The 17,020-nt window shown below is 38.0% G+C and overlaps 2 protein-coding genes across 2 annotated transcripts in view; one reads left to right on the top strand and one right to left on the bottom strand.

Annotated features, from left to right (window-relative positions):
- The window catches only part of LOC134848029 (uncharacterized), a 498,722-nt gene that overhangs the window by 308,010 nt on the left and 173,692 nt on the right, over positions 1-17,020 (top strand). The window lies entirely within an intron of this gene.
- The window catches only part of LOC134839282 (uncharacterized), a 37,759-nt gene that overhangs the window by 5,403 nt on the left and 15,336 nt on the right, over positions 1-17,020 (bottom strand). Inside the window, exon 3 of the mRNA XM_063854783.1 lies at positions 299-444. Within this exon, the coding sequence (XP_063710853.1) occupies positions 299-444 (146 nt within the window). The remainder of the gene's footprint in view (positions 1-298; positions 445-17,020) is intronic.

Here is a 17,020-nt window from a genome sequence, read left to right as displayed (position 1 = left end):
AACAGTTGCTCAAGCAAAAGGGCCGATAATGTGGGGCCATCTATGATATCTCGCCAAACATGACTGGAGCTTAAAATTTAAAATGAAAGTTTAACGGCCTCGAGAAGCTAGATTGAAATAGAATTAAACACAAACTAAAGTTTTTTAATGCTCATCTTTAACTTTTCCAAGCGTTCCGATCCAAGCATCCCCCTCCCTGCTCCCGAGTTTTTTCTAGCACAAGCGTTCATGGTGACTCCATTTTCCACTATGTAGCAATATGAAATTCAATATTTTAATTCAAAAGTACAGTACATGCCTTCCTCGTCTTCTCTGTAGGAGTACCAGTTGAGCTCAGAGTAGTAGGGTCTGATGAGTTGTTCGAACTGGTGTCCGTCATCCGACTGGCCAATTCTGCTACTCTGGCGCACTCCCAGCCAGAACCGCATGAGACAGAAGTTGCGACTAAACAATCGAAAGACGCAATTAGTCTGCTCATTAGACAGAGAAAAGGGTCAGTTCTGACGTGGTTTGGCTGCCCTGAGGCAGATTGACTTCTAATACTACTAAATATCTCCTCTGTAACTGTTTTCTCACATGAATTGTTTACCTGTCGACCATGACTTCTATAACAAGGATTCTGAAATTGTGAGAGGAGGTTTCTTTTTTCGTATAAAGAGGTTTCATCATCGTATAAAAATTAAATGACAGAGGGAGGGGTCTGCTCCAGGTACTTAACTAAATAATGAGCAAACCAAACAAACTGAACACATTTTGCGAGAAGCTGAACAAATTGGACGCTAAACGAGAAGAGGACATTATGTGTTTTTGCTAATTATTTACCCACAATTTCAAGCGAAAACATCGACAAGTTATGTATTAAGAGTGAAAACTTTTTCGGCTTAAAGTTTTCCTACATATTGAATTAGATGCATCGGCAATCGATTGGTAATAACAGTTTTTGACGGTTTTTGTTCCAGTTTTCGAAGAAAAAAAGGAATATATATGCTTTGGGTGGTTTTTTAAAATGACATTTTTATAAAACTTCACTGCTTATGAGTATCGCTCCGGAAATCTTTGGACTACCAAGCGTCTATGCTCGCCACTAGCCAAGACGACAGGGCAACATAATGTAGCCTGCTTTTATTCAAAACGAGATTGCACGATAAGTCGAAAATAGCAATTAAGAACGTTACTTATAGAAACAGACAAAAAGTTTAGGCTAGAAAGAAGTGTCAGATTTAATTCTCAACTTTCTCAACTTAGAATACAGTTGTTCGCATTCTGGAACTAACTCGCCTAAACCGGTGTACACTAGATCTATTTGAGACAAGGAGATGCAAGAGTAAGATTAAGATCGGTATTAGACAAAGAAGTTGCACGAATCTATTCGGCCGAAAATAAGATAGCGCGACGAGCTTTAACTGAAATTACTCTATGAGTACAGTAACCTATACATAACTCATCTGGTGCGACTAAGAGTCTCGAACAGACCTTAACTAACCTAGCATTAGACAAAAATTAGATTAGAAATAGACAAATACAACATTCATAAAAATGTTATACGACAAAAACTTAGTAGATATATATCTACGCATCAAAAGATCAGATCCAATATTCCGAACAATACGAGAACTACCCGGTATTGGAAGAATACGTCGAACAAGAAACGTCATACGACTAGGAAGAAATCTACCAATTGTTTTCATGATAGTACAACAAAAACGAGATCAAACTTTTGTATTTAGAATACTACCAGCAGTAAATTTAAATTTACATTTACTGACATAATATTTGAAATGAAAAATACTTTCAAATAACTTTTCTTGGCGCTAAATCTAATAACTGTACAAAAACGACTGATAAAAACAGCACTTGTCGTTTAACTTAAACCAGCTGTAAAGTGAATAACATTTTGAAAATTTTTAATGAAATAAAACTACAAAAGATAGTTAGTATAAATTATAAAATTAATAGTATTATAAATCAACATATCATCCCAGCTTCATCACCTAGAACATAACAGCGAATTTCAAAAAATTAACAATCATCAGAAACTAACACCTGACTTTAACGCTCTATTTTTAAAATATCAAGGCTTATCTTTACTTTCACTTAAATTAGTTTCATTTAAATAACAGATCATCAAGGCTTCCCTTGGATCTTTAATTTCAATTTAAATCTTAGAAATTTAACATTTAAATTTGAATCCTAAAATTAAAAATTCTAAATATTTAAATCTCTGATCATCAAGGCCTATCCTTGGATCAAATAGAACAATTTTGTTCTCCCTCTCCAATTTTACTTAGTGTCTAACGACCTCAAACGTCGATTCACTATCCAACCCTTATCAAAAGACCCAGAATTAACGGAAATTTTTCGAAAAACTTACAATTTTAATAAAGCTAAACAGTGAAGAACTTTGGTTACTAATCCTTCACTTGATCCCACTCCTCTTAGATGACCCAGGCTAAAACACTTAAACTTAGTAAGTCATAAAATAGTATCTAACGAACTACTTGCGTTCTAATTATACCTGAACCTTGTGGATCGGCTTACTATTCTCCAACCCTTGATCACAAATCATAACCCCTAAGTAAGACTAAGTAGGTCAAGTCTTAGCTTAGAATTAGCCACTAGAAAGTACAATCCATTCCTCGGAATCGAAATACGCTTTCTTCCCAACCCAAATAAACGACTCAAGTTAAGCTAACCACAAAAAATGGTAAGAACTAACAGTTTAAGGCATTAGAAACATTAATCCAGATTGTGCATCCATCATCCTAAAGCTTATGTCAAGAGACAATTTAGGAAACAAGTAAACAATCATAATACACAATTGTTTAATTAACGACGAGAAATACGACCTCACAATCACACCACACAGACCATCAAAAAGATATATAAGAACAAAAATAAAAACACTAAGAAAAAAGATAATAAACAAACAAAAACAAATTATTAGGAAAAGATTCTCAAATCGAGGAAACGCATTCTCAGAATCAGAAATAAGCGCAATACACGAACTTCATCATTTAAAAGACTCAATAAACAAAAATCACCAAATAGACGATCAGTTATATTTCACAGATTCAGAAACCACATCACAATCATCAGTAAAAGGCAAACGGAAAATAAAAAATTGCTACACAAACAAACCAATACGTTTGTAAAATTGGAATCAACCAATAAGACACATTGAAAACTACACATTAACAGTAATACAACACAAAAAGGATTCAAAATGAAGATAACTCAGAAAACTCTCAGTACTTCCATTTTTAATATCACCACTATCTGATCCTCGCGGACAAAGAGAATTTTGTAAAAACTTAATTGCAAATTAATTTGAAAAAGGAGAAAGTCCATGCACAAAAAAATTTCCAGATGTAAAAGTATAAAGCCAACTTCTCGATCACTATCTCAAAGGCATATGTAGTCTCACATCACACTTGGGAATCTACACAATAGAAATCATATCACCAATTGCATCTCATAACAGATATCTCATTCAAACTGACGATGTAGATATTGAATTCTCAAAAGTTCTTACACAAAATATCAAAAACATACAACACCAAAACTCATAAAGAGCAAACTCGATATTTACAAACGGCGTATTCTCACTTATCTATAGCTGTATATCTATATAAGAGTTGGATGAACCTCAAAGCGATTCACCTACTCAAACATCTCGACATACAGTTGTACGACAGGAAATACACTTATTTTCAAAAATTTTAAGTGCAATTCGAGAAAACCTAACAAATGATCAAATAACACAAAATGTTAAACACGTTTTACAAAAAATTTTAGCAAGGTTCATAATCGATTATTTTAGTCACAATATTGATCTTCCACAAAGTACAGATAATGAAACTGTACTAGCAGAGCAATCAGACTATGTATGGGACCCTGAATGGCCTTTAGGCCACTGAAAACTTGAAAAATTAGGAATTTACTATGAAATAAGATGAGTTCATGAAGCACTAGTACACCCCTACCATCTTGTTTTGTTTTTAAGAGCTAGAAAAACGCAACCGGAAGCCTGCTGAAATAGTCGTGAAAAAAGCTTCGCCAATCTGGAAGGGTCCCACCCTCATCAATCCGGAAAAAGTCTTTCCGGAGAGGTCTCGCTAAATACAATCCGTAAGGCTCCCGGTTTCATCAATCCGGAAAAGTCCCGATTGTGCCAGTCTAAAAGGGTCTCCAATTCGTCAACACGGAAAGATCAAAATTTCACCAATCCGCAAAACTCCCACACAGGGCAAGTCTGAAAGGTCCCGAAAACACCAGTCAAGAAGAGTAATCAAAACTTCGGAAGGGTCTCGAAAACGCTAATCTGTTAGGGTCCCAAGTTTTTCAAATTGGAGGAGTCATACGAAAGATCTGTACCATACAAAAACGGATTCTGCGATCCGGAAAAGTGAAAAAATATGTTTTCTACCGTTCGAAAACAAACACATTGAAAGGTCATAAAAAAACTTCACCAATTAAAAGCGGAAACGTTGAAAAAAGAAGAATTCGAGGAACACGCCGTAGTTAGGATGGTAGGATTTAAGACATTAAAAGCAGTCCATAATACTAATACTACTAACAACTCAATAGAAGTTAACACATGCGAAGCAAAAGGGACCAAAAACTTTCGACTACACTTGTGACATATTGATAATAAAGAAGGGGGGTATGAACGAAAGTTTGAGATGCAAAGAAGAAGATGCAACCCGGAGGCAACCCAGAGGCAGAGAGGCAAAGGAGAACTCGGGAAAAGCAATCAATACTCCCATTGGGTAATCAAAAACTATACCTTCAAACTCTGTCGACTTGGTGCAGCACTGAGTACAAAAACGACGATATAAAATTTGCCCTTTCTCGAAATTGTTTTCTACGACCAGAACTGAACAAAAAAAAACCTTCATTGGTTTTTTGAACCAATTTGAAACCTTCATACTATGCTTGAATATCTCTAGGAACTATGGAATTTTTGCTGCACGTAAATTGTACATAGGTTGTAATTATCTTTAAACTAATTGAAGTCGCGGTCATTTATTGACTTTAAAAGGAGTCTTCTTCTGTTAATGCTATCAACTCTTGATACAGTGTTATAACTAAGACTGATTGTTTAGTTACTTGCTTAAGTAAGCAACACAATGTAATTAATTATGTTAAGTCTTGCGAATTCACGGATGCCGAATGTGAGTGATTGTTTCAGGAATTCATTCAGTGGTTTCTTTCCGGCGACAACTAAGAAAGTTTCAGGCAAGAAGAAGAAAATTTCAGAAAACTCAATTGGAATCAAGAGTCAAAAGATTTCTGGACATAAAAAAAATAAAAAGAAAGATGGAAGAGGAAAAACATCGATTTCCAGCCGACGTGAGTGAAAAACTGAAAAAGAAAATATCGATGACACAAGATGAAGACGATCGAAAATTGAGTGGATTCCAGTGGAACAGGCACATGACTTTGATAAATTGACTGGAACACTTGATCGAGCAGAGACTGATATCTGCAATACCCTCTAAGTACCGTCAGAGCCGATTTCACCCACGCATTTTACTCTGATGCAAGGAGCGTGGGATAAGGACACAACACCACCTTAATTTTCTTGAAATACTGTGAAACTAAAAGGAAACTCCTTTCAATTTTCCCTGGGAGCTGGATCTGATAATGAAGTAGATTATCTAGCGGGAGCTGATACTAGGGAAGATTCGAAGAAAAAGGATTTAAGATTGCAGTTGAGCTACGATAGTTCAAATCACGAAAACGAAGTGTCTGCAACGAAAAAAGTTTGAAGTTCAACGTATTATGCAACTGTCAGGATAGATGGTACAATCTCTGGGGCAATGCTCGAGTCAAGCAGCTTTCTCAGAACAGACGTTATTACAACGGCAGCAGTATCGAGCACCATTGCAGGCGTGACAATGAATTCGACAATCAGACGAGGCTTGACTGTGTACTATTAGAGGCAGAATATGAAGAACCATGAGGGGCTAGAGAGGGAACATGCGTGTCAAGGAGTCCATTGCCCGTTGAAGAAGAAATATTGCTGTTGATAATTGCTAGTAAACGGCAATGAGGTGTCGATGGATGATACCTTGATGTTGATCAGGACCAAGAAGGATGTTGGCGTGTCAAACAGAGTGAATTAAAACGAAACGTTGCTCCAGATGGAAAGAAGAGATCCTCTGGAACAATCAGGAAAATAGTCAATTTGACGGACTAATGATTCAAAGGTCATATAGATTTCAGGATGACTCGGAAGCAGAATAGAGCGACCAGCGCTTAAGGGATGTTATAGTGATTCTCAGAGGTTATCAGGAGCAAACCATTGGAGTCTGGGTAGCAGATTGAGTTCCCTGATGAAGAAGCGAGCTAAAATATTAACTAGCGGACTTGATAATTTCATATATTTTTTGGAAATGGGCCGAGAGGTAACAGAGCGAAATCCAGAGACATGAGCAGAGGACACAGATTAAACTTCGAAACCTCGAGAAGGAAAATGTCCAAATCCGAGAGAGGAAATTCACCTAACAACGCTCTTGGGAGCCATGCCACTGGAATCTCAACAACGCTCGAAGAGTAAGCTCAAACAGCAATGCACATGGGGCAACTCATTGGCTACGAGGAAAGCCCGGTCAGGAGAAAGAGGCAATTTGTAGAGGCTATTCTACTAGGAGAGTGCACTATGCCAATGGTTCCACCCCACGTGGCGTACCTGAGGAACTTGCAGCTGAACGGAACCAGGGCAGTAATCTTCAGGATATTATCATGACAACACAGCGATATCATTGGTGTTCGAATGTCGAACCGATTCTTGCGGACCTTCCTTATTAGATTTCCCAGGACCATTCAGCTCAGCGAGTAATTCATGAGGGTGTTCGAAAATCCGAAAAAAAACGGATTGTAATCGGATGGTTGTATGGACAATTGGATAATGCGATGAAGCTACACTTTGAAGAAGAAGATCAAACGGAAATACAAGAAGGTAGCACGTTGACAAGCAACCTGGAAGAGACTGCCCTAAGTGATTGTGTCATGAACAGGAGGCATTGAGATTCTTCGTACAAAATGTGAGACTCTATCAGGACTGCAAGGACATCAAGTAAAGTCGCTGTTCGAGAAACGATGCATGCCGGCACAATGACGAGACAAAAGATAGGTTTTTGGGAGACCTAAAAAGTGAGACGACAAAGCAACCCAATGGAATCTAGTAGCCGACTGAACTTGGCTATAATCCCTAAGATTATTGACAGCGTGAAGAGCAATGAGCCGAGATCAATGTTGACTCCTAACTACAGGGTCTCTTCAGAAACACCAAAATCAGAAGAACTGAGGCTGGACTTGAAAGCATTTGAGGTTAATACAAAAAAAATTATGAAAGGTATTCTCCTACCAATAAAATTCTGGCTTCCTGTCTGATCCACCTTCACAAGTTGTTTAGCTCGTGCTGACGTCTTATCGCAACAAGGTTAACGGAAGCTTTTTAATGCGGTTTCCGCATCATGCGGGAACTGATACCTATAAAATGTTGTGAGCTGTTAAAAGCACCCATGGTCTGTGCTAAAATCTGTACCAATCAGTCATATACTTAGCAGTAACATTTGTATCCTGTGATGATGATCAACTAAAAGGTTTGTCTTAGAGTGTTATGTCGTTAACTGAGCCGGAGCTAGTTGAAAACGTCCTATTAGGTCTTAATTTAAATTGCCATCAAAGACTACACCATTTCAGATTGAAATTTTATCTGATAACAGTGCATGGCAATCTAGCAGTTGGAAGGTTGATCACAGGCTTCGTCGGCTCAGGTTCTTAAGGGCGAAATGACTTCACCATACTTCGTGATGTGATCCATCAGCACCACGACTTGGATGTAACCACTAACAGTCATAAATACCTTCTGAAGATCTACCTTTGCTCTCTCATTGACTTCTGCTGACTCAATGGACTGCAGCGGGAACCTCAATTTTCTGAATGCTTAACTGATGACACAAAAGACAAGCCGTGACCTACATGTCACATTGTTTCTTCCTTGCAGGCTTTTCATTCTATTTTTTGGTTATCTAATCCTCGATGCCCCATATGGTCGTGCGACCTGCACAATAGTTCAGTTTGATATCGTTGAAGCAACACTATCACTTTTGAATCTGTAAAAAGTTTTTTCCTCTTTTTTCCTCCTTCAGGCAACAATCCAGTCTTTGTACAGATATAATCGAACATTCTTCTGCCTAAAATGCTTTCTCGGAATCCGGTAACTGTCTTTTTCTAGTCCCTCTTTATGTGGAGCTAGATACATCAATTCAGGCTGTTTGTCATCTTCTGCTCTCCTAGCCAGTCCGAGAGTCTATATCTTGTCTTCAATTACGTCTTCATGAATATGAGATGACTGTTGATCTCAAGCATTTTGTGAGCATCGTCTTTCATCTTCCTACACCAAAACTTTGCGAGTGGTTTGATTTCTAGTTCAAATGGTTTGCGATTGATGATCTTTCCTAATTTTCGTAGCAATTGGGCTTGCGTAAGACCTTTGACTGTCGATCCGTTCAGGACGTTGAAGTGTATGCGCCCAGGAACAGTGGTTCGCCTGGTGATATTGGGTGGGAACAAAAATAAGTTGAGAAGCGCAGAAATGGAACTCGATCACTAAAAAAAAACACTGTTGATAAGCTTTTCGTCAGAGATTAATTTCAATTTCCAGTAACCAGTGATGATTACTTTCTCATTCCAAATAGAAAAAAAACTAAAGATTGGCTCATGTAGTAGAACGGGATAGCTTGAAGTCGGCAGACCAGCCCTAAAGGACTTGAAACTTCCAATGGAATTCCACATTTATCACATGCTGAAGAACAAGTAGATATGAGAGTCATTTTCACGTTTGTGCCGGCCAGTCTTTGAGACGCGTATGAGACCGATTCCAACAGTTCCGCAAAGAACCTAGACTGAACGTAATGGAAAAACTTGCTCTATTCCAGCCACAAGACCGATACACACAGACAGATATTGGGTCCAGTTAATCAAATGGAGGCTCCAGGACTTTAGAGCTTTAGAGGATCGAAATGACTACACCTCGGTAATGGGAAAACATCATGAGTGTTGCTCCCTAATGTGGATCAGACCGATACCCACAGTTGGGCACCTAAACGAACAAGAGCTAGCAAAATCGAATTTAGATGTCTTCAGCTTCCTAGAGGACGCCGTGCGGATTCTCGATAGAGCGATGCAGTCTGTGAATGTCTTGTACTCATTTAGTGAAGTGGATTGGCTCATAGCCTGTGAAATCAACTTCAGCGCAGCTTGTACTCATTTGAAGAAGTGGATTCGGACGTCACCCTGAACAGTACAATGAAAGCAAACCACTCAGACAACAAGAGTGACGAAAAAATAAGAAAATACTCAAGCAAGAATCAAGTGAAAACTCGGCAATCTCACCTAGCCGGTAAATGCGATTTTATACTAGGTTTAAAGACACAAAAAAAGTGACAAAGAAGCAATGGTTACTCATATTCATAGCACAGGAAACAATTTTTGCGGCATGTGACAAACTTAAAACGAAACAGGTGAAAATTATGACCGTTCCAAACTCTTACTATCGAACACTTGGCTAGTCAAAATTTGTGTTCCGACCAGCTAAAATAGCGTTGCTATTTGTTCTGGATGCAGTCTTTTCTAAGAATCACAGGATTACAAAGACAAATGGACACGAACACAATTACTATTTCATGTCCTTTAGTCAACCTCCACCTACAAAGTAGAGGTCTTCTTTGCAAGTGAAATCCAACGCGAAATTGCTGCGTGATGAGCTGCGAAGAACTTGCTAGAGCCTTTGAGCAAAATTATGGATATAATGAGAGATGGAAGCTTCCAGAAGGTTAAGCCTCGTGCAGTGATTGTGCTCTCAGCTGGATACTCATGTCCTCCAGAGAAATTAACATTTGCCCATGTCATGATAGCACTGTTAGCTGAAAGGAAGTATGATGCGACAATTCGCGCGATTAATTGGCGTTTGGATCAGCAACGGAATGGTTAGATATATCAAACGGCATGACTGGACTGAACTGAAATCACACCCACTGCCCGTGTTTTTCCAAGACAAAATCTTGGGGTTGGAGCTGTCCATTTCCATTCGACAACTAAAATTGAATATGAATGGATGATGAAAGGATGATGGAAATATCATCATTGACAGTCAAATGACCGTTTTGGTTTCGCGGATGGTAAAAACGCTGGTAACGTTGTCAAAACTACTGAGCGCCAGAACGCAAAAGTAATTGAGGGACTCTCGGAGGTTTTAGTTCTACCAAACCAAAGCGAAATAAGTGGCTGCTTTTTTCTCCCGGAATCGGTGCCTTGCGACAGAGTTCCATGCAATTATGCTAAAGGCACTGACGAGGTTAAAAGAAGAAGAAGTAAAGCAACGGAGTTCATAGATATAATGAGCCGCACGTTTTTGGAACCATTTTGAACAGAAAGTTAACATGAAGAAGACGGATGCGTCAGAACGGACTGTATTCTTGAAAGCCAGGGAGCAGGATGAAAGGCATCCTTCCTTGAGAAAGTGAAACCAGGAAGCTCACGCTGTCTGATCAGGAAGCCTATGAAACTTTCACGGGACTGTCAAAAGCAAAAACGTTGTGAGCAAAAACGTTCCAGAAGGGACCTGCAGTCTTTTTCACGGCAGGAATTCAGATCCTAAGTTTTGATGGACTACTAAGGCTGATTGCAAAGACCGGCTTGGCAAACTGATAAAGTCCAACGCGAAATTTGAAAAGATGAAATACACAGCGTCATGGATGAAGGTGTCAGACCTCAGGCAAATGCTGCTTAAGTACCTGCTACAGCAGAATCGCTTTCGAACAGGAGAGAACATCAGGGAAGAACATCAGTTAGGTGTAATGTCTGAGACAAGCCACGACTTACTCACCTGTGTAGAGAAATGAAAATTGATCCACTGTACTGAAAAAAGGAGTCCACGAGTTTGAGACAGTGATTTATGGCCCTGCTGTGACTTCTGCTTTCCCGGACATGGAGGTAGAAAGCTATAGAAAGGCGTTAAAGACACTGAAACTAAGCTTGTGATTGACGAGTCAAAACTCATCTGGCATGTCCTGGGTGTCCTGAGGGAGTCTGTGAAAAAAAGTCTCCTGTTTAAAAAAAAACATTTGAGCTGTGACTGATTGCATTAAGTTTAAACAATCACTCTGGCGATAAAACGCGTAATGAAAAAAGATGACATCTCGATGTATATCCAAAATTTTCGAATCTCCTACAAAACACAAATGTAAATTGCGAAGCGAGGTGATTTAGTCTATAGTTTTTTATCCGATCTCTTTCTACAGTTACGTTGCCTGGAAAACACAAGAGTGATGATAAACACAAGAGTAGTGACCGCGTAAAACAGGATCAGAAAGTAGATTGAAGACTAAAAATGACTTCAAAGAATTTCTTGGATAGAAACCACAGAGTTTTCTCTTTCTCTGATAAGTTGAATGATATGATCGGGAATTGACTTCGTACTACACGCACCGCGGCTGAAGGCCTTTGAAGCTAACCAGAAAAGAATTGCAGTTATCTCCGACGCAAACATTTTGTGCTTGAAAGCAGAAATGCTGCGGTATAGGAAATCGGTCAATTCGCGTTCTCGGTGAATCTTGAATGTGAATGAGTAATTTGGCCACTCTTAACACTCTTAAGTCAGAAAAAATGGGTCAAACTAGACATAACCACACCCATTGCAAGGGGAAAATAGGCCCTTAGAAGGAATTTATGGTGCCTTCAAAGTTAGGGATGAATTAAACCCGTTGGAAAGCCCACTGACTGAAAACGTTTCAGTGACATTCGAATACGATAAAGTGATAGATATTGAAAAACCCAGTCCCAGTCTCTCGTCGGATGATATTGATGAAGCGTCAGTATCGAGACCAACTGAGAGGCGAGGACCCAACGTGGAGGAGAGAGGGGCAAGGATACAAAACAAACTAAAGAATCAGAATTCAAACAGCATAGCATCGGTTGACGGAGTGTGAAATAAAGATTTCAACTGGCTCCTGGGCAAAAAAAAACCAAATGGAGGCAGCCTTAAGAATGGCGAAACAAGCAGAATGCGATTCGTCAACCTTAGAATCTCCCTCAATTTTTATGATATCCCATGAAAAAAGCTGGAGAGTAACTCTCGTGGCAATGTCACTTTAGAAAGAGATGGGATCAAAAAAATATTGACTAAATCACCTCGCCCGCAGTAGATCGAAAAAGCAGCAATAGTAGAAGTGAGAAGGGCATCAACGATATCAAGAAAACAGAATCGGCTGTTGAATGAATATAGTAGCCTTTATGGGTGAATTATGATCAGTAATGCAACAATATGGTCTGATTTAACCATCAATGCATGAATTTCTGGAGAATTTAGAGAAATGCGAAAGATGGTTAAGTGAATTGCTCATTGAGTTCACGATCGATGAGAGCGAGGCATAATCATCCATCAAGACCATGTACCCAGAAAAAAGTAACAAAGTGATGTACAAGTCTTTAACCAAAAAACGAAATAGAGATCAAAAAAGCAATTCAATGGATTATTGATATGAAACTGAAATTGGCCCGTAGAGAGGAGAAATTTGATGGAATGCGTTTTTGCACGGATTTTGGGTTACAATAAAATAAAACTGAATCAAATTCTACCATTTTTGTACATTTTTTGTATACGCTTTTCATATAAAATTTCCAAAGAATATGTGCAGAATTTATCGTTTATTAACAGATATAGAAAAAAATGAAATTAAGAAAAAATAGGCGATTCATTTCACTCTCATGTTAGTGTTAGTCCTGAAAAAGAACTCCAAGTTTACCTAAACATAAACTTAATGCACCTAGACTGAATCGCTCTAAATTGAGTGTATCAGTTATATGTCATTTGCCTATCATATTTGCCTCTAGAAGGTTGATTCAGAAAATGACATTTAGAGAATTTATGCATCTTTTTGTTTCTCAAACCGCAGGAGCCCTAAGATTCAAAACGGGTTCTCATTCAAAACGGGTTCTCATCAAATAATTTCGAGAGAAAAAATCTCCTCGAGTGACTTTTGATTATCCCAGTGTAAAAACACAAATGGGTTAAGAATAGAGCCAGCCTCATTTCCTGGATGTATACATTTGCTTAGAAGCATATGTCACACTGCAGAGTGTACAGCTCTTTCCAGCTGGACCTTGACTCGGTAGCCTTTACGAAACCTTTCATTAGTCACTAGAACGCAGTCACTAACGCGGTAAAACGGTCATCAAAACTAAATTACTACGACACAACATTGGGTCAAAATCTAGTTTGTTGCAGTGCCATGTTGTAAAGAGAGGGTTGCGATGCAAGGAAGCTAGGGGACAGCTTTCAACTATTTTTGAATCGCTACTGATGCGCTCCAAAAAATCGACTAAGATTACGGAGTCATTGTTAGAAAGAGAAACAAAGAAAAAATGGAATCAGTTAGAGAACTTCTAAACAACGAGCAAAAGAAAAAAACAAAAAAAGTAGAAAAAGAGAAAGAAAACTCAAATTGATGCAATTTAAAACTCACTAAAGCTACCAAGCTACTACAACAGAAAAACCAGGAAAACAACAATCAGGATAAATATGATTTGAACTTACAACTGATGCAATTAGGAACTTGCAAAATGTCTGGTTTTCTTTTTCAGGAAAAATGAATTCTTTTTTTTTCTAGAGACTTGATTAGAGAGCTTAGTCAAAAGGTTTCAGCCTGAACAACTGTTTTCAATCAATAAGTCTAATTATTCGGTTTGTGGTGACATGAAGAAAAGGAGTAGCTTCTCGAGGAGGGCGACTACTCATCGTTTCAGGTAACCACAGAGTTCCCTAAGGTAATTACTGAGCTAAATTAACAATTGAAAAATTGGGAAGAGGGAAAAATAGACTCAGATTAGTTTAGTTTATCCGGTGGACAGATCGTCCTGCGTCTTAATGCTTTTTAAAGTAATGAAAAAACTCTGATCCTCAAATTTTGAAAAGACTTTTTGTATTATAACATAAGCTCATGCGGCGAATAAAAGGAAGTTTAGGAAGCTATTGCAGTGTAAATTGTTGAAATTTTTGGTACATAATCGATTTGTATTTTGAAAATTTTGTCTCGTGGCATTGTATCATTTTGATAAGGTGCTTGTTGAGTGCAAACTCAAAGAGGACATTGAGTAGGCTGTCCCAGGGAAATGTGCTATAAAACCCGAAGGCAGATTGTTCTTAATCACATTGAGAGCACAGCTTACGTCGAGATTAGCAGTTAGGAAGAAAGGTAGGATGTTTTGAAAAAATCGATTGGCCATATTCTCAAACGCAACAACAATTTATGTCGTGACAACTAAAAAAGAATTCTAGAATCGGAACACAAGTTAACGATACGAAATTGGGAACGCTTTTAAAAACAACAAAAAAAAGCAATTTGATCAGCCGAAAAAAAAGAAGCCGTCCAAAACAATATGGTTATGTTGTTACAATTATTAACTTACCCTATTTTACACATTGAGAAGGCTAGAGTATAGCTAATTCACTTTTTCCGTGATGGAGAAGCCGCTTGTTCGCAACGAAGATCACTAGTCAGGATGGGTCTATCAATCAACTCTTGAACTCTGGTGTTTTAACTTGTAGCTCTTCGCATATGTCCTAAACTTAATTTAAAGATAATGTTTTTTTTTCTGTGAGATATTGAAAGCAAGGAGTGAGGAAATGGTCAATCAATCTCCGATGGATTGATCATTTATCTCTATTGAAAAAAAAAAAACAAACGAAAGTAAAAATTCAGTTGTACTAGCCTTTTCTATAGGACTGAACTCGTGATCTAGGGTTACTGACGATGCATTTAAACAGTTGACTTGAATCGTTCGGGCCTATAGGGGGCATTTATTGTGACCATTGCGACCCAAATCAGATATTTTGTGCAACTATGCTCAACCCAAAAAGATATGTTGCGATGATTTTGCGCGATACAAAAAATGAATGTTTCAACCATTGCGACTCATTGCGGTCGAGATTTCCGATCTATGTTTCGACGATTGGGGTCAAAACTTGGTATGTTTTGACCGTGTCGACTCAAGGTGGATATAATTTTGCCGACTCGACCCAAGCTGAATATGCTCAGCTAGGTGTGATCCAGGAAAGACATTCGACAAAATTCGACCAAAGAAAAACGTTCCGACCGAATTCAACCGAGGATCAACGTTTGACTGAGTTCGACCAAAGAGTTTTTTTTTATCAAGAAAAATCTCGACACGGAAAAATCAATTCGACTGTTATCTACCGAGAGAAAAAGTTTCGGCTGAGTTCGATCCAAAATTTTTAACATGAAAAACGTTTCGACATAGATAAGACTTGTTAACTGAGAGAAAACATTTCGAGTGGAAACAGTTCACTGTGATTGATTGTCAGATAGGTTGCAAACTCTAAAGAAGTTTTCACGGTAAGCAAGGTGATATATGTTTCTTTGTTTAGATGGAGGATGGAAGTAATAACTTAGGTAGGTAGTATTGGATTTTAAGTATTCATGTACGTAATTATGTATGTATGTATGTTTTATGTATGTATGAATGCATGTAAGCATACGTATTTATGTATATAATTTCGAATGTATGTTTGTATGTAAGCTTAAACTAAAACCAAAAAGGTTTTCGCTTCAAATTAGGTGGGTGCTAGCTGTTAGTCGTTAAAGTTTTGTTTGACTGAAAACTGTTGTTGTAATTTTGAATTGCTTAATTTAATAATTTTCCAGCGTTTTTTGGTTGATTTTTTTTGTAATCCCCAAAAAACGCTTGTATGTGATGTTGGGACCATGTGTAGGTCTTTTGTGGCCTTCCTGGATGAAATCAGCAAATATGTTGGTCTAGCAAGCTGCACATTAAGAACACGTTTATACCGAGTTGTTTTGCAATTTGCATATATATAATAACCTCTTGCCGGCTAAAATATGTAGAGTTTTAGTTTCGTGTTTGGTTGGTCCGATTTTTTATTGTCTTTTTTCATTTTTTCCGACTTTTCTGATTTTTGCTTGATTCGAAAGACTTTTAGCTTTCAGTTTTGTAATAACGAATGATTGTTGCCCCAAAAATTAACTATATTTTACTTTGAGATCATGTTTAGGCCTTATCGTGGCGGTCCTCTAAATGACTAGCGAATATATTGATCAAGCTTACCACACATGAATTATATCTACTGAAATTTTTTAAATACTGAAATTATGTATAATGCTTCGGCAAGCAAAACAAAATTGACAACAATTCCATTACTTAAGCTGCTTATGATGCGCTGAAACGTTTTATGATGCGCGACTTATGTTGCGACTATGCGCGACCCATGTTGCGACTTTGCGCGACCCCCATGTTGCGACATTGCGCGACCCATGTTGCGACTTTGCGCGACCCATGTTGAGAGTTTGCGCCATTCGTGTTGCGCCTTTGTGGACTCATTTTTAGCTATGTTGCCGACTTTGCGCGACTTATTTTTAGCTATGCTGCAACTTTGACCGACTCATATTGCGGCTTTGCGCGGTTCAAGCTTTTTTTTGGGACTATGAAATTTCGGTCGCAGAAATCCATTCTCAAAGTTCTTATAGTTCTAAATTGTTCAAATGTGTTCAAGAAAATAATTTATGTCGAATATTTCTTTAAAAACCGAATTTTTTTTCTCCAAACTTTGTTGGGAGGGAGGGAGGGGACCCAATGAGATAATTAGTTTCAAAATGAGGCTATCAAACGCCAGTAAAATACAGCAGAGTTAGATAGGAACACCACTCCTCTCCGTCTAATATAGTCTGAAAAACAGATAAAATCAGATCAATTTTTCAGTCACTCAGGCTACAATTTTAATGTTGTAGTTTTCATCCAAACAAAAGCTCAAAAAATTTTTATGGATACCTAAATGTGGGATACCTAAAAATTTGAAAAAAATACCTAAAATTTTGAAAAAATATTTACCTTTAATCATTTTCATATGATTCTTAATCAAAACTAGTTAATACGTCGTACGAGACAGTCAGAACATGCAAATCTTAGCCTAAAG

Source organism: Symsagittifera roscoffensis, chromosome 1 (genome assembly GCF_963678635.1).
Source record: "Symsagittifera roscoffensis chromosome 1, txSymRosc1.1, whole genome shotgun sequence".
Classification (NCBI taxonomy): Eukaryota; Metazoa; Xenacoelomorpha; order Acoela; family Convolutidae; genus Symsagittifera; species Symsagittifera roscoffensis.
Note: the sequence above shows the minus strand (reverse complement) of the source record. Positions and strands in the feature narration are given on the sequence as shown.